The 24,960-nt window shown below is 44.4% G+C and overlaps 1 protein-coding gene across 2 annotated transcripts in view; it reads left to right on the forward strand.

The window, feature by feature from the left end:
* Positions 1–24,960, forward strand: part of TTC28 (tetratricopeptide repeat domain 28) — a 107,617-nt gene that overhangs the window by 36,267 nt on the left and 46,390 nt on the right. For both annotated transcript variants that reach the window (XM_059863728.1, XM_059863729.1), the window contains one exon: positions 24,295–24,442. In XM_059863728.1, coding sequence (XP_059719711.1) covers positions 24,295–24,442 — 148 coding nt within the window. The remainder of the gene's footprint in view (positions 1–24,294; positions 24,443–24,960) is intronic.

The following is a 24,960-nucleotide window of genomic DNA, read 5'->3' on the forward strand; positions in this document are numbered from 1 at the left end:
CACCCTGGAGTCAGGTTGGATTTGTAAGCACTGCTCTGCACAGCTCATCATCTTGCTGTGTTTGTACATGTTTGTCAGAGTTCTGCATTTGAATTGAACAGTGGAAAATAATTTCATGATTTGAAGTCTTTCTGATTAGCTTCAATGTCACTTCACAATGTTTTGTGGAAAGAATGAAATCTTCAGCTGCCAAATGACATTAGTGCTTTTTAGTATATTTGTAACATTCTTCTCTGTGTTACTTTATTTAAATAGAAATACCCTGCTCTGGTAAATCAGCCCTTGTAATAGGGATTCCTGGGTCAATTTGTAAGAGAAGCAGCAGCTTGTATTGCTAAGTGTATTTAACTGGAACTTGGAATATTAGGTTGACAGGAGCAGCTAAGCATACAAATCTGAGAAAATACAAGCAAAATGAAATTGTAGAATTCCTTGATCCAGGTTGGATGGACTGGTTCAGCCCACAGAGTGTTTGGGAAGGAAGGCTTGTCTCTGGAGGAATGGAAAAGGGTTCCCTATGTGAGGCAAACACAGTGGTTCATAACTTCTGCCTAGCTGCAGAAGCCCAGCATAGAGGGATTTTTTGCTGGTTTGAAAAGGTTTGGAGTAATGAATAGGGAAATGCTCTCAGATTGCTTTCTCCTATGCTGCAAAAACCAGGGCTTTATAAATAATAAAATACCTGTCTGTGTCATCAGCTTAATTGGAACAATCTCTGAGACCATTACGCTTTGGTTAGCCACAGTTAAAAGTGTCAGTAACATTCCTACTGGGATATTTATTAGAGCTGTATGGATTGTGCTGTCAGCATAGCTTGGGTTTGTTCCCCAGGAGCACAGCTGCCTGGCCAGAGCTGCTCCCTGCTCCTGCCCTGCTCAGCCTGGGCCAGGCTCTGCTGCTGTGTGGATCCAGTGGCTGTGCTGCTTGGGAGTGACCCTTGGAAAGTGTGTTTGCTGGCAGGGGGCTTGGCTCCTCAGCACCTCTCTGCCCTCTGAGCCTTGCTGGTAGTGATGTGATTTTTTTTTTTTTTTTTAAATAGAGAGTAATAAGTCATGTTAAAAAAAAAAACAACCTGTTTTTTTTCCCCCATTATATAAAAATACAGGTCTTTGTGTCAGAGTTACTTATTGTTTCTTTTATTCTTGTTTTTATTATTTAGTAGCTTACCACATTTAATGGAGTAAATGAGGATTGTGAGATGAACATAAGTGTGACAATTTTTTGCAAGCTATGATTACATACTTTTCAGGGCAGCACTAACAATTCAGTGCCTACAGCTATTTGAATAACCCACATCTAGGCTTGTACAGTTTCTTGCCTACATTGAAACAAAATTGCACAGCTGAGGTGGGAATCTTTATGGGTTAGGCTAGTCTGAGTCTCTGAATAAGAATTAAGTGTAGGTGGCTTCAGTTGCAAATATTTTGTGTCCTTTTAATGGAAACAGTTCGTAGAAGCACTTTCTCTGGTTACTGTACAAGTGATTGAATCTTTCCTGGACACAAGCTGCTGTTTGACCTGCCATGGAGCAGCAGAGCAGTTGGGTATTGCAGTGGTGGCTAGAGCTGAGCTGGAGCTGACACCTCACAGGCTGGGCAGGTTCTGCAGCCTGGGCTCAGTGCTGCAGTGGTGGCCATGCAGCCCAGGGTAACACACTGCAGAGGCTCTGGTAGCCAAGATGGTTCTCTTGGCCAGTGCTCTGGTGCAGGGTCCAAAGGGGTTGTGCAGGTCTGGGAGCTGCTGCCTCCTCAGATTAATTGAGATGTGTATTTGTAAAGAAGCATGCCAGATTGTATTCTGAACTCAACAGCCATCAGAGGGATAAAACCAACTGTCTGACCTCCTGCTAAACCATGCTGTTTTTCTTTTAGATTTCTTTGTATTTTGCTTTGTACTTTGCCGTTACTCTTTCCTTTTCTGATTATCTTGTAACCTGTCAGGTGATGATATCAGCTCCTCTACCCTGAAACCCAAGTCTGGAATGGAAGGAAAGGCAATTCCTTTGATACTTGGGCAATTATTCACATTTCTCTGACAAATCTTCTATGCTGTGACTTCCTTCAGCAAACATCATTTAGACAGGCTGTCCATGTGCCTCCTATATGGATGGCTGCAAGAGTCTATTCTGCCTTCTCTTAAAGTGGAATCACACCGAAGCAAGCATGAATTAACCCCCATAAAACATTCGACTATTTTTACTCTTAAGTGGCAGGAAGGAGGGACTTAGCTGATACATAAAATATCCAGCTGTGTTATTCATGTTAATTAGGCCTTTGCAGAGACTCTTATGACTTGGCACCATCCCATTTTCCATAGAAATGTTACTCTGTTATGGTTGGAGAGCCCTTTCGAGAATTTCTGGGTTCTGAATATTAGCTCTTGCTCAGATGCAGACAGGGGTATCTGGGCAGAGAAACACCTTTGCCAGTCTCTCACAGCATGTAATGCAAACCACAGCTTCCCCCTTCTCAGACTTGCTAGAAATTCTTCCATGTGGGAGTGCTGGGGCTCTGGCACGGGGTGCCCAGAGAAGCTGTGGCTTCCCCATCCCTGGAAGTGTTCATGGCCAGGTTGGATGGGGTTTGGAGTGACCTGGGACAGTGGAAGGTGTCCCTGCCCATGGCAGGGGGTGGAACAGGATGGGCTTTAATGTCCCTTCCAGACCAAACCATAGAACCAATGATTCTGTGAACAGTTTCCTTCATGTGGAACAGTGCAGTCCCTCAGCAGTCCATACAGAGCATCTTTGATGCTGGAACCGCCAGTGTCTTGTTATAACTGCTGCACTTGAAAAGTCTGAGGGTAAGCTTTGTTTGGTGTAGAAAGAATGGAGAAATCATTTTGAAGTAGTGTTTAACTTCTGTCTGGGATTTTCTGAGATCAGATCAATGCAGCTGAGATTAAAGAAAGGAAGAAAACATCTTCCTTTCAGGAAGTCAAGTAGCTCCCACAGTAAGTGTTCCTATTGAGCTACAGTTTTCTTCAGCATGCCACCAGTTATTAGCAACACTATAAAGAATAGATTTCTTAGGTTGCATGGAAAGCAGGTTGAGCTGTAGAGTATTTTGCAGTGAAGAAATGTGCTTGAAAGTGAGCCAAAAGCTGTCATTTCCCTTTTCATCTATTAAAAAGTATATTAACACTGTCAATCACCAGGCTTCAGAGGTTAGACAAATACAGTCAGTATCTGCCAATAAAATCAAAGATTTAACACATCTCAGTATCAAAGTTAGATTAAAGAGAGAGATTTGCCATATGGGCATGAGCCCCAGCTGTGCTCCAGCTCGGGTGACTCTAAACAAGCCCATGATCCTTTGAAATGAGCATTGTTCCTGCAGTTAAAGCAGTGAGAGTGGCTGGACAGTGCTGGGCAGTGAGGCCAGCACCCCTGGGTGTCCTGCATCTTCTTGTCCTGGGAAGGGTGGGAAGGCAGCTGTGGGAATCAGGGAAATCTGTCAGCACTTGCTCCCAGGGTGTCTCAGTTGTAATGCAGCTGGTTGGGTGGTGATGAGTTGTTTGAGTACAGGTGTCACTTTTATATTATTTTCTTAGACATTAATTCTGTTCTGTGTGTAGCTGGCAGAAGTTAAAAGCATTTGGTGGATTCTTTGTGCTGCTTTCCTTTCTAATTGGCATTATCTTCTGAGCAGTAGCAGCAAAGTCCATCCAACAGTCCAGGCTAAAAGTCAGCTAAGTTAGCAGAGAAATTCCCATTATCCTCAGTTGCTGTTGGATCTGGGTCTGCCCAACCATTTTATGCCAGGATTGCTGAAGACATTAGTGTTGAATAGTGTATATGATTTTTCTGACACTGTAGATTAAGCTTAAGACCTTGTCAAACCTTGCTTTTACTGTCTTTTAAGAAGCAGGTTTGTGGGTGTGTTTGTTCGTGGTTTTTTGGGTTTTTTTAATAGACCCCCTTAGAAGTCTTCAGTCTATGGAAATGTCCATTTTGCCTCATAGCTCCCCCCTCTCCCACCACAAAGCTTTATAACACTTTAGCAGCAGTTGCTTTTCTCTCTCTGCAGCTAACTGGATATTATAGCAAGAATGTTGGAGTTTGTGCATGCTTGTTTTTATGGGAAAGTGTTTCCTGGACCCAGCAATCTCCATATTGTGCATTACTCAAACTTCCTTTGAGCTAAACAAGAGCTTCTGGGGTAATAATTTTTTTTTTTTTTAGTGGTTCTGCATGTTTGCAGTGACTTTGAGGGTGTGCTGGTGGCTCAGGATGGCCAGTCTTGCCACCGGGGTCAGTGACCTCTGGAGAGCTGTACCTTGGTTTTGAGTATTTCCCCATTTTTGTCTTGAAACTGGATTTTTTTATTTGTCCTGGTTGGGGACTAGGGCATCTAGATCAGATGAAATAAAATTGTAAACATGCTACAGCTCTGTGAGTTAAAAGCAATTCAGCTGTTTTAAATGTAAATGGTGTAGGATTATATACTTGATTTGTTATAGCTTCCTAATTCTGCCTGCCTCAGCACTTTACTGGCAGTTAATTGCATCAGGGCTCGGAGAAGCATTCCATAAGCTGCTGAAGACAGCTTTGCCACAGAGTGACACACTTCTCCCTTGGTTACATAGCAAATGGACACTCTGGGATAATTAGTGAGGAGAAGTTCCAGTGGCCTGGGTACTGTTCTTTGCAGCCTTTTGCCTATGAAATCCTCTCTCTTGCAAGTCTAGAGGTCTTTTGTTTTGGATATCAAAGTGTGCAGTGATTAGAATTACTAGGTCTGTGTTTTGATTGGTTAAGAAATGTAGGGAAATATTTAATATTTTGCACAGGCACTCAGTGAGGGAGATACAAAGTTCCCCAAAGCCACAATTACTTAAACTTTCCCCTAGTTTTTTATTCAATGCACAGAAGAAGTCCTGGATGAGTAGTAATACATTTAAGTTCTCACTGTTACAGAACAAAGGTCTTAGCAGCAAAAATACCCTGTTCAGTTTGTTATGAGACAAAGAGATCCACTTTGATGGCACTGAGATGGGAACTGCCCAGTTTCAATCATGCTTAAATTTGAGGCTCCTGGATACAGGTTGAATCACTGTCTTTTTTGTCTTCATTTTCCCATCTACACCATTTGTCTTCTTCTGTAGGTTAGCATCCCTCTGAATAGGTTGTCTTTGTGCTCTCACAATCCTGGCTGGCTCTGTACATGGCTTTAAAAAGCAGAACGTGATAAACCCCAAACTGTTAACAATTAGTGCAGCCTGGCAAGTTGCTCTGTGTGGTAGGCTGTCTGATGTGAAATAATGCATTAGAGGAAAATTTTCCTGAGGGAAATTAGACTCAAATATGCAGGTGGACCATGTGTCTCTCTCTCTCTCTCCTGGAGATGATGTGTCTTCTGAGGCATAATTAAAATTCTTTACAATTGTTTTCACAGTACACAGTGAATGGATAAGTGTGACAGTTGAATGACAGGCATATATGCAGCCTAGGACAAGCAGAATGGGTGAATAGAGTTTTCTGACTAAAACTTTTGTTATGAGCTGAATTCACAGCTGTTAGGATATAGACATGAAATTGAATCTGCCATTCTAGATGCTGATTTCTTTTCTTTGTGCTTCTTTTTGTATGTTGAACCTCTTACTAGATCTTTCTGCCCAGATCCTACCCCATCCAGGGGTTGTGGTACATTGAGTCTGTGGCAGTGGGAGCTTATGGTCTGTGGCTCACTCTGCTGAGTTTAGGGAGAAGTAATGTCCCTGATGATGTGGCAAGGCAGTAACAGATCCAGTAACCTTCACACAGAGCTTTTCACTGCCTCCTGTTTGCTTAGAGCATCTACACCCTAGAGGCTGAAAAGACGGATGACCTGCCAGATGCCACGTTTACTTCTTAAACTTCTAGTTTTAACCTGAATCTTATCTTGTTAATCATCTCGGCATTGACTGATTTGTGGTTTTGTTCCAATAGATGAAACTAGGATTCACCCCATGCTAAGTGTTAGCTGTGTTAGCCTGGACTCATTTGCATTGCACTGCAGCAAAAGTGACCTCAAACCTCGCAGTCATTTCCAGAGGCATTATTAACAGGTCTGCTGGAGTCCTTATGGTCCTGATAATGGTTGAACTATCTACTTCCATGGAAAGTTTGTGGCTTCTGTAGTAAATCCTAGAAACTCTGAACCCCACCCCAGGGTAATGGTGCCCTGTACACAGATGCTCTGGTTCATCCCTTGGGAGCTAGGATGTGTCTCATGCATTTCACCCAGCGTCCAAAGGATCACTGTCTTCACCTGAAGCTGTATCCCATGTCTGTCTGGCTTGTGACAGTGAGTGGAAGTATTACAAGGAGGTGTCCCCACTCTCTGTATTTGCTGTTGTTTCATTTGCCATGTCCAACTGAATCCATTTGACCAGTACAGGTTCCGGTGGGACACAGGCATTTCCTTGCCTGATAGTTATTTTCATTGGAATCACAGAATAGTCTTGAGTTGGAAGGGACTCAGAAGGATCATCAAGTCCAACTCTTAAGTGAATGGCCCATATGGGGATGAACCCCATGGCCTTGGCATTATTAGCACCATGCTCTAACCAGCTGAGCTAATGTCACTCACTTGACCAGCCTTGAATCTGTTGAGGTGTTCACCTGGTCTCATTGGGCACTTTGAATGCAGACAACACTGTTGCTTTTGTCTTGTGCAAAAGGTCCCTTAAAGCTGCACTGAAATAATTTTTCTCTTAACCACGTGGAGCTGTTTCAGGGGTTCTTATCCTGGGGTTTTTACACTGCAGCCCTGTGCCTCCATCTGATGGGGAAAGTCTGAGGTGCTGAGGCTCAGGACCTGGCTTTGTTATGGACTGACTTCAGGAGTGTTTCATTTCCATTTATCACAAGTCTCTCATTTAGGAACACATGAGGGAAAGAGCCCATCTGCCACTACTGGAGTGTGTCCTGCTTGGCCTCCTGTCCCCCTGGGATGGGGGCTGTCCCTTCTCCTGCATTGGTTCCACCTCAGTCCCCGCTGCCATGGAGACGCGTCACCAGTGGCCATTACAGTGGTGCTGAGATGGCGGCTCCTGCTGTGCCTGCAATTCCCATCATCCTGCTTCCATCAGCATTTTTCTGGTTTGAATCCTGCTTTGATGAATTCCATCTTCTCCATGCTCACAGCACAGTGCCCTCCCAGACATACAGTCTCAGATATAATGCTTTGTGGCCCAACACAAGCTGCCTCTCTCTTACTCTGATACCTCTTAATCACTGAAATGCAGCATTTTGAGCTGTTTCTGCCATCTGTTTTTTGCATAAGGCTTCTTCTGGCTTTCACATGATGTGTGAGAAGTCAGATCTGCATCTTCCCCGGAGGAGAGGTGGTGGTGTGCCCATGGGATCCAGCTTGGGATACCTGTAATTCCAGTATGATTGGGGACCCAGTATAATCCCTGTGCATAAAATGGGAAGTTTTGAGCAAAATGCAAGTCATGTGGATTCTGGTGTACCTTCCTTTGCCAGAACTGTAGCAAAGAATACACTAATCAGGCAGCACATCTGTGGATAGAATTTAAAGGTTATTTACTTACTGGCTGTCAAATTGGAGTCAGTTTGTTGTAGTTCAGTTTGGAAATTGTTCAAGACTGGTTCTGAATGATGGCAGACAGGTCTTGTGTAGCCTCTGGAGGCTCTCACGCTGGCCAGGGCCTTTGGTGGAGGTGTGAATAGTGTCTCCTCCCCTGGTGGGATGCCAGGAACTTGATCAATATAAGCAGGGCTCATATCACTTGCAGCTGCTGCAGAATGTCCCATGGTAGCCATGAAACAGCTCTCAGGCTGTGGGCAGGGCACCATTTGCTTGGGGTATTTATTTATCAAGAAGCTGCTACAGGAGCTGTAGTTCTGTAAAACCCTGGGACAGTCACCCAGGCTTCTTCAGAGCATCTGGCAGGAAACTGCCCTGAAGTTCTGGTGACTGCATAAAGCACTGATCAATTAATTGTTTTAATTTTCATTGTGGTTCCTTTAGCTTCTGGCTCTCCAGCATTCACAATACAATTCCATCTTTGTTTCAGTGTCACTGTCTAATGTGTGGTGGCTGGTGACAGTGCTATGCACAGAGCTTGTGGAGTCTCTCTGAATTGGTTTGCTTGCATCTGTGGGAAGAACTGGAGCCAAAAACCTCTCCTTTCAGAGGATTAGAATCACATCATTACTGGAGGGAGTTCAGAGAAGAGTGAAAAAAGTGATTAGGGGCCTGGAGGGACTGATGTATGAGGAAAGATCAAAGGGGCTGAATTTGTATCATTTGGATAACTGACTGAGTAGGGAACATAAAAGTCTGTGATTATGGAATGTGTATAAACAGGGATGTGTCAGGGAGAGATTATTCAATGTGGGATGATGAGGGCAATGGAATTACAGTAGAAAGGGACAAACAGCTGTTAAATAGGAAAATTTCCCAACAATGAGGTTGGGTGTTCAGTTGTCTTTTGCTGTAAATCCAGTGACTTGAGCTATTGCTTTTTAATTTCCTAATGAATGCACATAAAATGTTTCAAATAGAGATAGGAATGTAAAGTGAAGATTGGTGCAGCAGTGGCTCTCTGGTTTTATGTCCCTTTGGCCTCTGTGGCTGCATCTGCAGGCTCCATCCAGCTTGGGTGGGACTTGCTGAACAGAGAGCAATGAACTGTCAGGAAAAGGCCTTTCCTGGCTTTTTCATCAGGTTAATGTGATCAGGCTGAGAAGAGGTCACCTCTCTGTGGCATCATCCTGCTGCAGGTTCTTGGGATTTCAGAAGATGAATACTCACACAGTCAGTAGCTGTGTTGCTTTGGTTCAGCAGTTTGGGCTGCCTTCACTTTAAAGTGGGATCCAGGACCTTACTTCCAGAACCAGCAATTGCAGAAATTAGTGTTATTTTAGATGATATTTCCAGGATGCTGCTTTCATGCTTTCTGCCAGGTGTCTATGCTCTGCATTTCATGGCATCTACATTCCTACCTCTGCCACTGAATTGCATTTAACAATCTTTACATGAGTCTGGGCTGCTGTATGAATTGACTGGTTATCTTCTCTACTGATGCTAATAATATCTTAATAAATGCAAAACTTGATTTGGAAATTCCAGACTTCAGCTGCAGCTGAATCTTTCTCTGCCTTCAAGCTAAAGATCTATTTTAACTGAAGTGGTGGCTTGAAAGTTTTCTTTCCCACCTGCTTATAATACCAAAGCCTGGAAGGAGGGTTGTTGTCATCATTTTCTACCTTGTTGATAGATTAAAGCAAATCTTTGACATTATCTAACATATCTTTCCCAGTATAAACTGTGGTAGCACTCTTAGTTTTTCTTGCATGGCTGGGAATAATAAATATCGTGTTTGAGGCAGTGCCCTGTGGCCTGTGCTTGTGGGTGAGCTTTGTCCCTGCTCTTGGGGACTCTGCTGGGCCACGTGGGGTCTGGCAGGAGCCAGGAGAAGCTGGGGGAGATGAGGCAGGTGATGAATGTACCTGATGTGAGGAGATGTACTGAGTCCTGTGTGTGCAGAAGAGAGGATCAGAGTGTGTGTGTAGGGTGGGATGGGAGTCTTTAAAGGCATTGGGATAGTGTATCCTCTTGGTATTGTGTATTTCAGAGCAGAGCCTTATTGACTCAGGTACATGAAATAGTGATGCCTCCAAGCAGGAATTCCTTTGGGAGCAGTCACGTGAAAGGGCAGAGGGGAGATGATTGAAATTGAAACCTTCAGACCCTGCTGAATTACTTTTTCACTTTTTTAAAAATGGGACTGAATTACTGAAGGAACATTTACTCCTACCCAGGTCTGTAACTGCTGTGTCCTTCTCTAGGATAGATGTGAGATGAGATGTGGCAGGGGTAAAGTGCTGCACGTGGCATGAGAATTGCCTGTGGCTGGAACTGCTGTGTCTGCTGGGCATGGAGCAGATGTTCTTGTTGGGAATATGGTGGCTGCTGGCTGCTTTTCCCCTGGATTGCTGTACAGAATCTCCCAGCTGCAAATGAAATGCATAGCCACAGAATTACATGTCAGCATCGTTGTTTATAAACTGCTTTCCTCAAAGGAAGGATCTGGTGTGAGAGGTGCCCAGTGTCTGAGGTGGTGTTTGCCAGTGTAGGACAGCTGATGGTTGGCTGACAAACAGGCAATCTTGTGGAGGCAGGTTTTCTCAGACTGGAATTTTTTCAGGTTTTCTGGTAAAAGTTTTTGTTTGTGCATTTTTTTGGTTTGGGTTTTGTTATGGAGAGACTTCTAACACAATGTCAGAGTGCAAATACCAAGATGGTCTCAGAAAAGTTTGTCCTAGGCAGGCTTAAGAAGCTTCAGGCTCCAAGTTGTTTCCCTGAAGACTGCTAGAGGATTTCTTGATCTGCTAAAGGAGATTTGACTTATTTTCTGGCTGTAGGCTGCCTTGTGTGAGAACTATCACATGGCCGTTTTTCAGAGCTTGGCTGTGTGTTTGCAATTTTGCCACAGTAGCATAAACATGTGCAGAATCTGTGTCTTCAGTCCCAGTAAGGGATGGCCCTAGCACATTCCTTATCTAATGATAAGTACCAAAATACCAAATTTTTGTGTTATAGAAAAAATTAAAACATCTGATAACAAATGTCCTCTAGCATATTTATAACTATTCTCCATATTATATTCAATGTGTGGGGATCTGTGCTCATTCCTCACAGATCCTCTGTTTTTCTCATGTATTTATGCCCATAGATTGACCAGGAGAAGCTTTCAGAATTCAGATTCCTGAATATGTTGGTTGAGAAGTGCCTTGTGGCAGTGAATCATTGCTAATGGCTGCAGACCTCATTGCACAATGCCATTAGTAGTCAAAGAACTCTTTATAACCAAACAAAGATTTTACAAGGTGCAGTAGTTTTCATCATTATTACTCTGTTAATTGTGTTGCACTTGCTAACAAAGTATTGTTTCTTCTTTCCTGTGTGAAGTAAAAGGAATGTGATGAAGAGTAGGTTGTTACCCTTGCCTGTGCCATGAAGGGGAGCAATGAAATATTGATGGCAATGCTGATGTCTGAGCACAGAGGAGTTCACTGCCTTGACCTTCTGCTACCTGGGCTGCAGCTCCAGATGGGGATTCAGATTCAGTGAGCATGTGGCACATCTCACTTCCAGCAGCACGCAAGCTCTTCATCTTCCTGACAAGGGAGAGCAGGATTCAGCTGTTTCTCCTGCACAAGCTGGTGTGCACTTCAGTGGTTTTGACTGTGGAGGAAGATAGAAAATTGTTTGCACACTCCTCCAGCCTATCCTGGTCTTCCTGTAGGTTGGCTCTCCCTTCCCAAGTGTGCATTTCCCCACTCACTTTGGTGTCCTCAGCAAATGTTGTCAGGCTGCACCTCTCCACCACTGTGTTCAGAATACACAGTTCTGGAAGCTTTTCCTGATCAAGTCCAGTTGTACAGAGGTGGTTTGAGGAGTGAAAAAGTGCATGCTCAGGGGCTGGGCTGAGAGAGACCCACTGGGTTCACAGATCCATCAGATTCTGTGTTGTCTAGATTCCTAACAGACCAAATTAAGGTATCAAAAGATATTTTAAAAATCTTGATGCTTAGTCACCCCATCTCTTGCATGTTTAATTAACTTCTCCTTCATCTGGTTTTTAAGTGCAGACCAGGAGCCAAACCAGTCCTTTTAAATTGTGTCATATGATTGTCTTTTTTGCCCCTGAGACTGTTCAAGTGGAAGGAGCAGAGCATGGCTGGAATTTATAACCTGTGACTCTCTTCACTGAAAGCTGTAATTTTCAAAGCAAATCTCTGCAAGGGGACCATGTTACTGTGACTTGTCATGCAGTATAAATAATGTTCTTTTCAGTTTACATCAAACAGAGCAGGCCATTGCTTCCTGATCCAGTGGAAGCTCTGGTAATTGCTTCTGTAGGTTCCATTTATAGATCAGACTTCTGTGACTAAATTTAATTACTTACAGCTGAATCCAGTGGAAGTAATAAGATCAAAATAACCTCTGTCATGCTGCTGTGAAAGCAGCATGTTCCCAGAAAAAGGCACTTCCTAATTGTTTCATTTTTCAGGAGAAGTTTTTAACTTTCACCTTTTCATTGTCTGGTTGAGTGAAGAATGGAGCTTTGCAGGACTCTCCCACTCAAAGCTGTGGGCTGTGATGAAGCTTCTCTCTTGCCATTTCCAGTTGTACTGAGTCACAAATAGGTGACTGCAGGAGCTTTTGTTAGACCCAGTGTGGTGGTTGTCATCTTGCACAGTGGTGTCTTTCTTGAGCTGTGGCACCCTGATTGGAAGAATATTGGGAGATGTGTGATGAGAAAGAACAGATGCCTTGAAAGATTGTCATATAATGAGAGAAAAGCTTGGAATTATTTACTGAAGTGTTAACAAAGACCTAAAGGATGATGTTCTTGTTTTTCACTTAATTAGGCAATAATTGAATGAAAGACTGCTTAACTGATCTGCAGAAAAAATTGCTGCAGGACAGTGCAGGGACACAGTGACACTGGTGCAGTTGTGGCAGTTGTACCTTTGTTTATGTCTCTTTTTCTATCCCACTGGATACAGACTCAGACCTGCATTTTCTGATGTTCATATGGTCTGTTAGCATGATTGATCTGTGGCTGGCTGTCTTTTTCCTGTTGCATATGCATGAGTGCACACACGTGCTCACTTAAGTGAATTTGATTTCTTCATTCCTTGTCTTTTGCCTTTGTCTGGCATGTTGTCATTTAAATGACCAGTTCTTTCCAGACTCCTAAGTGTCGCTTTCCATTTCTTTTTGAAACATTTCCTCTGCCTTTTTAGCACCCAGGTGTTTTCTGACTCTCTGTATCCAGTTAATTACAATCACCAGTGCACAAATCCCACTGTATAAGTGATGATACCAAGAGCCTTTGAAAAGTTTGTTGTATCTTACAAATAATGAATGATCAGAATTAATGCCTCAGGAAATTTACTGCAATTTAATCTAGACTCATTTAAATTATATTTTTAAGAGAAAATAGAAAAAAAATATTATTATGAAAGCCAAAAGAATGTGTGCAAATGTAGTTGTATTGCATTTAATTTTTTCCCCTCAAATAATCCAGTACATTACAAAATTCCTGTCAGCATAGGTGGAAAGGGGAATTCCTTGGTGGCTGCTTGCCTTTTCCACAGGGAAAGCTACAGGCATGCAGCTCTGCTTCTGAATACCTCTCCTTCTTCCTAGGGAGGTGCTCAGGGGAATAGCTCAGCTGGGAAGGATTCCTCTGTCATTTAAAGGATGAACTAGGAGGTAATTACTCATGCTGCTGGGTCAGTCAGTATTGATGGGGGCTGTTTCAGGATATTAGTATGTGGGAAAGTCTTTGATGGTTGAGAATTGATTTAAATCCTACAAGCTTTGTTGTGTGTGACCTGCCTGTGTGCTCATATTATCTAAAGCAGATTTCTAGGAAAGCAGATTGCCCAGACAGATTGAGCTGTGCTCTCTGATCCCATCATGGGTGGTTGGGTGTGGCAACTGTAGAATTCCACTTGGAAATGCAGGGATTTTTACTTGCTGCCATGCAGTTATTGATTAAACAGGCTAGGTATGGATTGCTGCACAGGTACCTGCCCAACAGTGAACGCTAAAAATGAGAAAAAAATAACATGAAACCAATAAAATCTGAGCACACATAGCTACCTGGCAAGCTCCAAATGATGTCTGGGCAAAGGCTGTGCAGTGTTCATCCCCTGCTCTGCTGAGCAAGTGGGTTTTAGTGGCACAGAGCTCTAGCTGGGAGCTTTGAGATGCTGCAGACAGGTGAGCTTCTGGATCTGAGCTGGATGAGCCTGAGTCTGGGTGACAGGGTGGCAGATGCCAGCCTGAACCCAGCACAGGAGGGTTCCCTGGTCTCTTTTGCTGAGGAGCAGCGCTGGGCAGCACTAAAGCAGGTTCAGAACCTCTGGGACCTGATGCACAGGGCATGACTGAGGGCTGTACACATTTTTATCTGAGCTTAGTGTTTGGAAGGGTGAGTGGGTTGAGTTTTCATCACCTCTTCCCTCTGGACCCTGTTCTTTAGTCTGCTCAGACCCATTCAAGTGTCTTGAAGCGTGCTGTGAGTGAACAGCTGATGACCCAGTACTGACATGGAGATAAATTATTCAGTGTGTCTTATTTGGGAATTCAAGGCTTCATGATGAAACCTACAAAACTGTATTATGCCTCTGACATTCTGAGATTTCATCACTGTATCTTCAATTATTCACTAAGGCTGCTTGTTCCCCTCCTGGCGCTCTGACAGGGCTGCAGGCCGGTGGCAGGCAGCAGGCAGTGCTTTCTTCTCTTTGTTCTCCTGCTTGCTCTTGGTACCTTGTGGGAGAGACTTGCCTGGTGCTTACTGTATTAAACCTCTCACCCAAAGTTCAAATTTGTACAATTCACAGACAGGGAAGAGTCTACAGCCATCCCTATTGCTGGAGGTTTCTCAGTGAGCTGTAATTATTGTGAGCTTTCTCCTTCCCTAGGGACAGAGTTTTCACTGTGGCTGCACTTAACCCTGCACGAATGCCACAGCTGAACAGCAGTGACCTGGTTGTCAGAACGTCCTCTGGGAAATGCCAAAAGAGAGGCCAATGGAAGAGGAAGTTGCAAGAAATGCTTTGGAAGGGTTTGTCCTTGGGGGCACAGCTGAGGAGGTCTGTGCCAATGGTGCCTGCAGGTTCTGCCCATGCCCAGGGGCTCCTGGAGTAGAACTGTTACCATGGGGTGTTGTGTTGCAGAGTGCTGAACAGATCCTCAGTGCCATAAGCCTCAAGCTGTTGATTTTTGTAGGGGCAGTTGCTGTGTCTGTTAGTCAGGAGAGAATTAACACACCAGATTCTGCTGCTGAGCAGCTCCAGTGGGCTGGGACTCCCCTGTGCTCTCTCCAGGCCATGGTCCTGGAGCAGGGCAATGCTTGATTTTCTCCTCCAGCATTCCTGAACTGTGCTTCTGGAAGTGCAGAGTCTCTCTTGGCTTAGCATGTCCCCTCATATTTGTACTTCTTCCACCTGGCATCTGCCTGCATCAGAGTCCAGATGTAGTGATTTCCAATTAACTGGAATGAACTGTGACCCATCAAACATTTCTCTTTGCTTTTGGTCTCTCTGTGGCTATTTCTGTATGATTTGCAGTTTCCATACAGCCCTGATAACCTTCTCAGGAGTCCAGGCTTGAGGCAAGCCCTGGCTTTGTGAGAATCCCTTCTGCTGAGTGTATCCTAACAGAGCAATGCCCCTGTATCTGCTGTGTGGAAATTTTAGTCTGTGGTGGATAATTTTAGAAAAGAGAACTGAAATTAATACTATGAACTCATTGCCTGACGAAGGAGAAATTTTCCTGTGGATGTACAGAAAAATATCTTCATTTCTCCTGGGATTCCTGGGGATGGAAAGTCTGAATCAAGGTTGGAGTCACCATACCAAGGCATGCCAAATACCTCAGAACTTAGAATATTTTCTTCCAAGCCAAGACCTTACACAAGTAATGGAGTTCACAGGATATGTGAGAAAGACCAGAACTTGTCTACATAGACACAGCTTTTGCTTTCTTTGTCATCACTTGAATAATTTCAGCCAGATGAAGAGCGGAGAGAATGTATGAGGAGGGAACAGAGCCTGCCCTTTACTGGCTTGCCCTGGGCACAGAACTTAGGCATGGTTGTCATTAGAAAGCATGCAGCCTCTTAAATTCAGGTATGTTCTGTAATAAAATTCTCTCTCCTGCCCATTCCAGTTATTTGAATTAAGTACAGTTGTAACTTAAAGGTTACTTAAAGATAACTTTAAAGGCAAGTTAAAGATGTTGGAATAAAGATTTCCAGGTGATGTTGCCTAGGGAAGCTTTCTGCCTATTGAAGAGACAGAAAGTGCCTCATGTCCTCCACAGAGAGCCTTGCTCCACAGACACACATCCAGTAAATGGGAATAAGAAGAAATTTGGCACTTTTATGGAACCGACACAAATCCAGTGAGTTCAATAGCAAAGCTGGAAATACAGCCAGTACTCCTGCTGCTCTCCTGGCCTGTAGGAATAGAAGCTGCTAAGTAGCATTTGAAACCTCTGGTGCCATTTTGTGTATGATGAATAAAGGAAGGTAGATTACATTGTTTTCTTTAGTCCAGTACAGGCAATGCAATGCTTTCTGTTCCTAGAGCACAGACCCTTGCTGGCAAGGGAGACTATTTTCAGAGCTGAGAAGAGCTGGGTGCTTGCTGAGGAAGGGCAGGGTGCTCTTCCATTGCTGTTCTAACCTTTTTCTGAAGGCACAAGTGGATCAGTCTGATGGGTTGTTCATCTTGTGGCTGGTGCAAGCAGCCATGTGAAAACCCCAGGGATCATGGTGAAAACCAGGTCTTTGTGTTGGTTACCACTGCCTCAAGTTGGTGCTGATGTGTGTGAGAGGGAAGAGTCACAGTCCTTGGCTGTTCTGCCCTCAGTAGGGCTCCATTGTTTGAAGGATTTTACAGTGTATTAGAAAATGAAAATCGCTATTTTTGGACTTGGCTCTTGCAACCCCACTGAAGAATGACACCTATTCTGGAGTCCATCCAGATACTGTTCTAACAGCAAAACAGAGAAGTGGTAGGGCAACTAAAATAAAGCAGATGTTTAGCAGGGAAATAATTTACAATTGGCCAGTTTGATGGTACCTCTTGACCCTTTCAGGGCTGTTCAATAAAACTAGCAGTTTCCATAGCAACTACTAAATTACTTGGTGCTACAGAGATCTGTGATAAAGGAGGCGAATCATTGTAGGGAAACATGGTGTTGATGTTTTTCCCCTTTGCATTACAAGAGTAATGATCTGGCAAAACTTGCTAAATGGGACGCCCCTGCTGAAGAATTTTTCCCACGTTCACTTGGGCCAAAGAAATTTATATGTTTAGTACTTTTGCAAATTTGATTTTTCCCCTCTCCCCTGTCATCAGCTTTGTCCTTGGCAGGCGGAGCTGGCAGGGTGAGCCAAGAGGCAGGAGATGTCTGCAGTAGGTGTGTGCTGGGCTTCTCTGTCACAGCCCCTGCTGAGCATCAGCTGCTCCTCCAGGGAATCTGGAACAACTCCCTGCTACAGGTACTCTGCAGCCCCCACCTGCAGTCACTGCTATCCTGGGCTCTCACTACTGTGAGTTTCATCTTACTTTTGTCTTCTGCTCTGCTCTCTTGAAGATTGTACTGCTCAGATTTTTTTCCTACCTCACTGATAAGGATGTAGCTTAAGATCAGGGCAGTCTTGAGAATGGACCCATGGAGGTGTGTGATAAGGAAGTGGCTTTGGGGCTTGTTTTTCACGAAGCCCAGTGTAATTCTGGTGGCTCTCAGGGTGCATTTCACTTCTCTTTGAATGTTTGGTTGCATACAGAGTGTTGCTTTTGTGGAGTCTGTCTGCTGTGTTGGAAAAAATAACTGTGTTAAAATCCTGAAATGCTAGTTTAAAATATTGTACTTTACTCATTCTTGTGAGACACAAATCACCATTTGCTGATCAAAGTTTACCTGACTTCCAGCAGTTACAGAGGTTTTGAGTCATTTGGGTGAAGTACTTTGCCAAAGTTGTTAAAGGGTTGTTAAATGACCTCTGCTGTATCTTGTCTCAGTGCAGACAAAAGTGCTTCCAAAACAACCCTAAATGCTTTTCAGATTCACAGCAATCAAACAGCAGCTAAGACCAGGAGGAGGAAGGATCATTGGGAAGTGCAAGACACAGGGATTTTACAGATGGAGAGTGAAGCCAAGAGGGCCCAGTATTGGGGTCCAGAGGAAGAGTACCTGGATTGGGAAAAAGAAATTAAATCATGGTACACTGCTGAAAGTAAACTAAGCACCAGATAATAATGGTGCTCAAACCAGCCCTGCCTCTGCCCCAAGCTTCCCGGAGAAGCCACCTACAGATGTCAGCTAATCCATTTAGTTGAAGTTTTATATAATTCTGTGTCTGTTAAATATCTAATAATATCTTACAAAGACTGGTGTTACTTCTGAGCAGGATGAAAAGTGGCCTGTCTTGTCTTCTGCCATTTCTGAAAGAAGCTGTTTAGCCAAAAATTGTGCCAAACTGTCCCTGTCCTCCTTGTGGAAGAGCTGTAGCAGATGCTGCAGTGCTGTGCCTGTTGGCCTCAGGCAGAAGAGGCTGGTTCTGTTTTCCTTGTGCTGTACTTGGGCACTGACAGGTTGGTTGTTACTCCTCCAGAGCACTTTCCTCCCTCCACTCATAGCTGGTTCTTGCTGTTAAGTGGTGGTTAAGAGTTGTAGCTGATAAATACAGGAAGATTGACTGCTGGCACCTGCTGTTAGGGAAGGAGAGGGATGTCCTCTGAAGAAAGGAGCAGCAAGGATAAGCTCTGTGAGAAACTGGGCTGTTTACTTCAACTAAGTAAACAAAGGTTTGACTCTTTATTTACTGATTAAATTCGATTTATTCCAGGTGGGCAAGTGAGCTGTGCACAGAATCCCATTAGCAGGTATTGGAAGCACAGTTAATAAGAATGATTAAATGCTCTTTGGTTAAAACCAGGCAAGATATTTTACACACACACCCATCTTGTTATTCTCTATATGCTCCATGGGTCTTAAAGGAAATTCCCATCTCTAAGTAGTGTAGTTTTGTAAGAGGCATCTTGGAAACAGGTAGAAGATAAAGAAACAAAGCTGCAGAGACAACAAATCTGTTGTGCTGATTCTCCAGGGCAGGCTGACAGCTGTGTTTCAGGTGTCAGCCAGATGTAGGACTGCGAAGGAAAAGTGTTACCTGGGGTACAACCTTAATTTTGGGAAAGCAGGAATTCAGCTCGTGTGGTCAGCAGCAGTATTTATGCATGTGCTACATGTGTTCTGAATTAAAGTGCAGTCTTCCCTCTCCTCACATTCCTGAAATCCCACAGCAGAGATTTGTCCGTATTTTTCTCTAAAATTTGGCTGTAAAACAGTTACAAGGGGAGAGGATGGATCCAGCCTGGTGCTTGGCCCTGAGAAGCTGTGGCAGCTGTTCACACATGGCCTCCCTTCTGCTGGTCCCTTGCAAGCTCTGCTCTGCCGTGGGCACAGCTGGCATGGGCAGCCCTGAGGGGCACCTCTGACTGCACAAGAGGTGTTCTGCAGACTGAGAACAGGCATTGAATGCATCAGAGATGATTCCTGCTGGTTTTGGCATCTTCTCCTGATCTGGCAAACCAAGGGAGCATTATGGAAGAAGCATTTTCTGTGTGTTTGCCTTTCCTGCCCCCATGGCTGACTGTCCAGGATCTGAAGCTGACAGCAGCACGAGGGTGGTTGGAGTTTCCTCCCCTGTGTACAATGGCAGCCTTTGTCTAAGACCAAGGTGCTTTTTTTCAAGTTTTCCATGTTTGCTTGATAGGAATTTTCTGCTGCAAGTTCTTCTGATGCTGTTCCAGTTTTGTTCCCCTGTCTCAGTTATCCAGTTAATGTTGGCCAGCATTGTGCCATGTCCATGAGCCTGTGGGGTGAGGGTTGGTGGCAGAGGGACCAGGTGAGCCCTGGCAGGGCAGGGTGGCCTGTGATGGCAGTGGGATTCCTGCAGAAAGGGGGGATGCAGGGAGGGGAGATCCCAAATGTAGAATCTGTTGCTGCATTCCTTGTGGGCAGGACCTTGACTTGGTTTTACTTGGCAAAATCTTGGGGAACTTAAAGGTCCCATTCATTATTTACATGCTGTGTCTTTGTACTGTATTTTTATCTTCATTGTATATTTTTTTTATTAATTATAAACCAGTTACTGTTGCCTGAAACAGTTCTTGCATATTGTTACCAGAAGATTTAATAAAAATTTCAGCTCCCTTCTTGATGTAATGACATTTGCATTCTAATCCTGTTTCAGATTGCACAGGGAAATCCAGTGTTCGGGGTCTAGACAGTTACCTAGATGGGATCTCAAATGATGAAGATCAAAAAACCTAATAAGCATGTTTATTTGTGTTCCCTGGACACTGCAGCCAACAGTCCAGTGGCAGCTCCTAGTAGACAGACTGAAATTTCTCCTTTTCCATGAAATGGGCTGTAATAAACACAGGTGGAAAATACTGGTGTGTGCAGAAACTACGTGGGTCAATAAATTGGGCAGAAAACCTAGGACTTGTGCTTAGAATTGCAGAGAGGGGCTGTGCCTGCCTAGGCAGATGCTGACTGTGCTGTGGCCTGGCCACCAGCTGGCCCCCAGAACTGCCCTGGCCAAGGGGCAGGGCTGTCTCTGTGCTCTTCTCATGCTCATACAAGTTTGGTAAAATTATGTTGAGGATAGGAAAAGCAGTAAAAAACTATTCCAGCCATTAAAATGTGGAATGTTCTGAAAAGTATGGAGCAAGTCTGCAAAAATGGGTGGCAAAACCTGAATGGGGTAGGAAGACTTATTCCCCTTTGGGTGCTGTGCTGGGGGTGATGCCAATTCACCTGGCTGGGTTCTGTCCTGAAGCCAGCAATGTGAGCAGCATCTGTGTTTTGCATGGCTCAGAAGCCTCAAGTGCCAAATATATTTTGCCAGTTAATTAATTAGAGTAACTTATTCTTGCTTCCGGAATATCAGCAGGGCTTTCAGAGGTATTATGGATAAGAAGTGCTATCTATTCCTTGTCCTCCCTCCTTCCCTTGGCTGTATGAAATTGATAACTGGGCAGAAGTGCAGCCTGTTGTGCAGAAGGCTGAGCCCACCTGGCTGTGAGAGCCTGCACTGGTGTTTGATTCTCAGAGATGTCTGGGAATGCTCACTTAACAGCCTCTCCAGCGTAGTATCAGGGACTTGATGAGATTGGCTGCTTTGTAGAGCTGCTTTGGACTCTTTAATCCTCTTCCCTTCCCAAAGGGCTCCTGCTGGCAAGAGCTGCTCTCCCTGTCCTTCTGCAGGCACTGGGTGTGCTGGGCAGAGCTCAGGTGCAGGTGCTGGGAACCCCTGACACGCTGGGACTCTGGAGGTGGGAACAGCACAGCTGTGTCCATCCTGCTCAAACAAGGACAGGAGAAAATAATTCCCATTGAGGGAGATGCATCTGGTGCCAAATTCCGGCTGAGATTGAGGCTTTCTTCTTGCACAGTGCCTTGTTCCTGGAAAGTGTGGTGCAGAGACTGCAGAAATGAAAGAGATGGTTCCAGCTGTCTGTATTGAGACAATGAGAATGCAGAGAGCCAGGTTAGAAAACACCTGCTGTTTCTGTCTTGTCTTCAGTGAAACATTGTCTCTCTCCTTGCTTTAATCTTCTTAAAAGGAATTGATAGTTTTTTCTTACTTGGGATCACTGGGAAATTAACGTGACTGTTACTGTAGAGTGAGCACCGTAGTATCTTCACATAATGTGATTTAAAATTTAAAGCTCACTCAGCAGGGGAAGGCTCTGTCTGTGTGGGGACCAGGAGCTGCTCCCTGGCTCATTCCTTCAGCTGCAGCTGCTGGCTCCCTGCCTTCCCTTTTCCTCTCCTCTTCCAAAGGGTGATTCTCACCATTTCCTTTTTGCAGACTTTTCCCCTTGATACAGTGTCTTCATTCCAATGCTAAACTAACTTGTGAGTGCCTCTTGGGGAGGAAATAGGTGATGTGAATGCTTTTTATTTATTTAGTTAAAGGTCCGTGGGGAACACAATGTGCAGAAAGCATTCTTGTGTATGCTGGAAACTGGAAGAGGAAGGAAGGAAGGGTTTTTTGCAGGAGAAAAATAGGCCAAAATTGTACTTTCTGCTATGATTAATAGGGTTCTCTTTTGGGCTTTGAATGTTGTGTTTGTATTCAAATGAAGCAGTTTCCAGGGGCACTTCCAGGAATAGATGTGGGGAGCGGATGAAAGCCCTTTCCATAAAGGATGTTCAGAATGTGCGGAACTGACCTGGACGTTCGTGGGTCTTGTCTCCTCCTGTCACCTGGAGCCTGTGTGTCCCCTCCATGTGCAGGGTTCAGGGGATGGGTGAGGTGTTTGTGAGGTCCCCAGGATGAGGTGAGAGATGAGAATCTGACTCCAAGTTCTCAGAAGGCTGGTTTATTATTTATGATATTATATTAAAGAATGCTATACTAAAACTATACTAAGAAAGAGAAAGGATACATCAGAAGGCTTTACAAGAATGAATAATAAAAACCTGTGGCTCCTCAGAGCCTCAACTGGAGGCACAGCTGGACCGTGACTGGTCATTAAATTAAAACAATTCACATGGAACCAGTCAAACATTCACCTGTTGGGAAGCAATGTCCAAGCCACATTCCAAAGCAGCAAACACAGGAGCAGCAATCAGATAATTATTGTTTTCATTCCTCTCTGAGGCTTCTCAGTTTCCCTGGAGGAAATCCTGGGCAAAGAGGATTTTTCAGAAAAGATCATGGTGACAGATGGGGGTTCTCATTTCTCAGCATTGAGGATGTGCCAGTGAAGCACAAGGTGCTGAAGGTGCCCACATGGAGTTCAGTGCTGGTGGCTGTGTGTCTGTGCCCACCTTCTGCAGAGCTGAACCAGACAGGCCTGGCTGTCCTGGACCAAGCAGCCTTGTGGACTGGAGAGGTCCCAGTCAGAGTCATGCTTTGTCCAACTCCCTCTCTCATCAGTCACTAAAGAAAGCAATTAGATGGTAATTCTGCAAAAGCAGGACTTAATAGTGTACAGCATGATTTAGGTGACAGTTCACACTCTGCTGGGAGGACTTGTGCTTGGTGGCTGCTGCATGTTGTTAGTTCTTTGTATTTTCTTTGATTTAAAGCTTCATGCTTGTAATCTAGTTAACAATGAATTGGGTTTCCAGTACAGTGGCTTGTTTGGTTCAATAAGAACACATTTATACTAAAGGTTAATGAAAAGCATTTTGCTTTCATTGAATTCATTAAAAGGGGTTCTACAGTCAAGACTTACTAATGGAAAAGAGATTAAATATTCATGTCTCTAAATTTCTCACATCATTTCTGATTTTCCTTAATCTCTGCCTTCCTGGATTGGAGTCCAAAAGTGCCTGAATGCTCTAACGAGTTCAAAAATTAATTAAAGATTTCTCCTTTTTAAGTAAAAAGACTTCCCAGATATATACCTAATGTATCTTGAGTGCAGATCTCTGTGCTATTGTGGACCAAGAGAGAGTGATGAGGTCCTAGCCAAGAGAGCCAATCTCAAAAAGCAGTACTGGTTCTTAAAGCACTTTTAAATAATACAAATAATACTTTATCCTCTTTATTTGTGCTTCTGAAATAGGTTTGAATGAACTCAAAGTGCAGCAAAATTTGCATTAGATAGGTATTAGCTGGGCATGAAGATAAAACCTGAGTTACAGGCATCAAAGGTGCTTAAAGATTCAAGACCTTTTTATAACACAGTGTCCAGATATGTGTGCTACAAATACTTGAGTACTTTGTAAATACTGGACTGTAGTTTCTGTGGTCTTTTTCCCCAGTATCTCCCAGGCAGCACTGGATACCCTTTGGGCCAGGGCTTTGCCTGTGCTCATTGTGTGAGCAGGGTGTGTGTCTGAAGTTCCTACTTTGTGTGTAGGTTCCTGGTATGCCAGTGTGTGCAGATTTGGGAGCTCTGTTTGGGAATGCTTTACAGCTGCATATTGATGTTGCTGATGTAGAAATGGAAATATATGGAGATACAAGTTACTTTGAAGGTATTGCAGGTTCCCATCAATGGTTTTCTGGAAAATGAAGACAGGGGAAAAATGGTCTTGTAAACAGTTTCAGAATGATGAGTGTCTTGCTTTAGTCTAAGAAGGTTGTATAGCTCAATGTACACATGTGTATGTGTGTGGGGTTGTATATATAGTGCACTTAGCAAGTGGGGCAGTGCTGGACAATGTCTGGGTGTGAGTGGAGAAAGAAGGCTCAGCTCCTGGCTGCATCTTTTTGTTGTGTTTCATTGCAGCTTGAGCTTTCAGTACATTTTGGGCCCTGCTAGTGCTGGATGTTGATACTGGACTCGTTAGCAAGAGCTGATGAGAGAGGAGGTGGGTTGGTTCTGTGCTGTGTGAGCCGAGACTGGAAAGGAGGGTCTTGAGAAAAAGCATCTGGTTATAAGTAGTTAAGAAATAGCATTTGGCCACGTCCAAGGGGAAAGCTTTGTCTTATTAGAAGTGACCAACCCTGGTCCCCAGAACAGTTCAGAGGCCTTGCTAAAGCTCAAAAGGTGGTGACAAAGCTCAAAAGGTGGTCACAATGAGGGGGTACACACTGGTGGGGTTCACAGATCGGACTGCAGCGTTGGTGGCAGTGATTGTAGCCATTGACCAGAGAAGCCAGAGCTGCCATGCTGTGGCCTGCTGTCCAGCAGCACGAGGTCAGGAGCTGTTATTTGTTCCTGTTTGTGATGGCTCACTGATGGGCATTGCTTTGCCTCTGTCCCTGCAGGCATACTTCCGTCAGGGCGTGGCCCTGCAGTACCTGGGACGCCATGCGGACGCGCTGGCCGCCTTTGCCTCGGGGCTGGCGCAGGATCCCAAGAGCCTGCAGCTCCTGGTGGGCATGGTCGAGGCCGCCATGAAGTCTCCCATGCGAGGTAAGCACATGGGGGTTCTCAGGGTCTCACCTGCTGCTGAGTTAGAGCTCGGAGTCCCAGAATCTGAGCACAGGAGAACCTGGAGGCCTGAAGGGAAAGATTTCAAGATTTGGCTTCTCTGCCGAGTCAGGAGGATGCCAAGAATGGAGCCTGAAGATATAGGAGGAATAAAAACTATCTTTCTGGTTAAGTGGGACAGTAAGATGGTGTTAGCCAGCTTGAGGGGTACTGGAGATGAATCAAACTGGGTTTGTACAGCAGTTCCCATGGAGTCCTTGTTCGTTTTTCTTCTCTCCAGTATCAGTGCAGGCAGAGGTGTGTGCTGCTGTGCACTGCCTGTGTTGTTACTGGAACAACTTCCCACAGTGTTTAGGTTGGGAGCAGCACATCTGAAATGCCCCAGGCCAGTGTTTGCCCCAGAAGAGCACATCAGCAGCTTTTCTGTGGTACTGCTGTCTCTGAAAACACAGCATTCCAGAAGGCAAAAAGGCTGCTCTGCTAATTTGCTTCTGTTCAAG

Source organism: Haemorhous mexicanus, chromosome 19 (assembly GCF_027477595.1).
Source record: "Haemorhous mexicanus isolate bHaeMex1 chromosome 19, bHaeMex1.pri, whole genome shotgun sequence".
Taxonomy (NCBI): Eukaryota; Metazoa; Chordata; class Aves; order Passeriformes; family Fringillidae; genus Haemorhous; species Haemorhous mexicanus.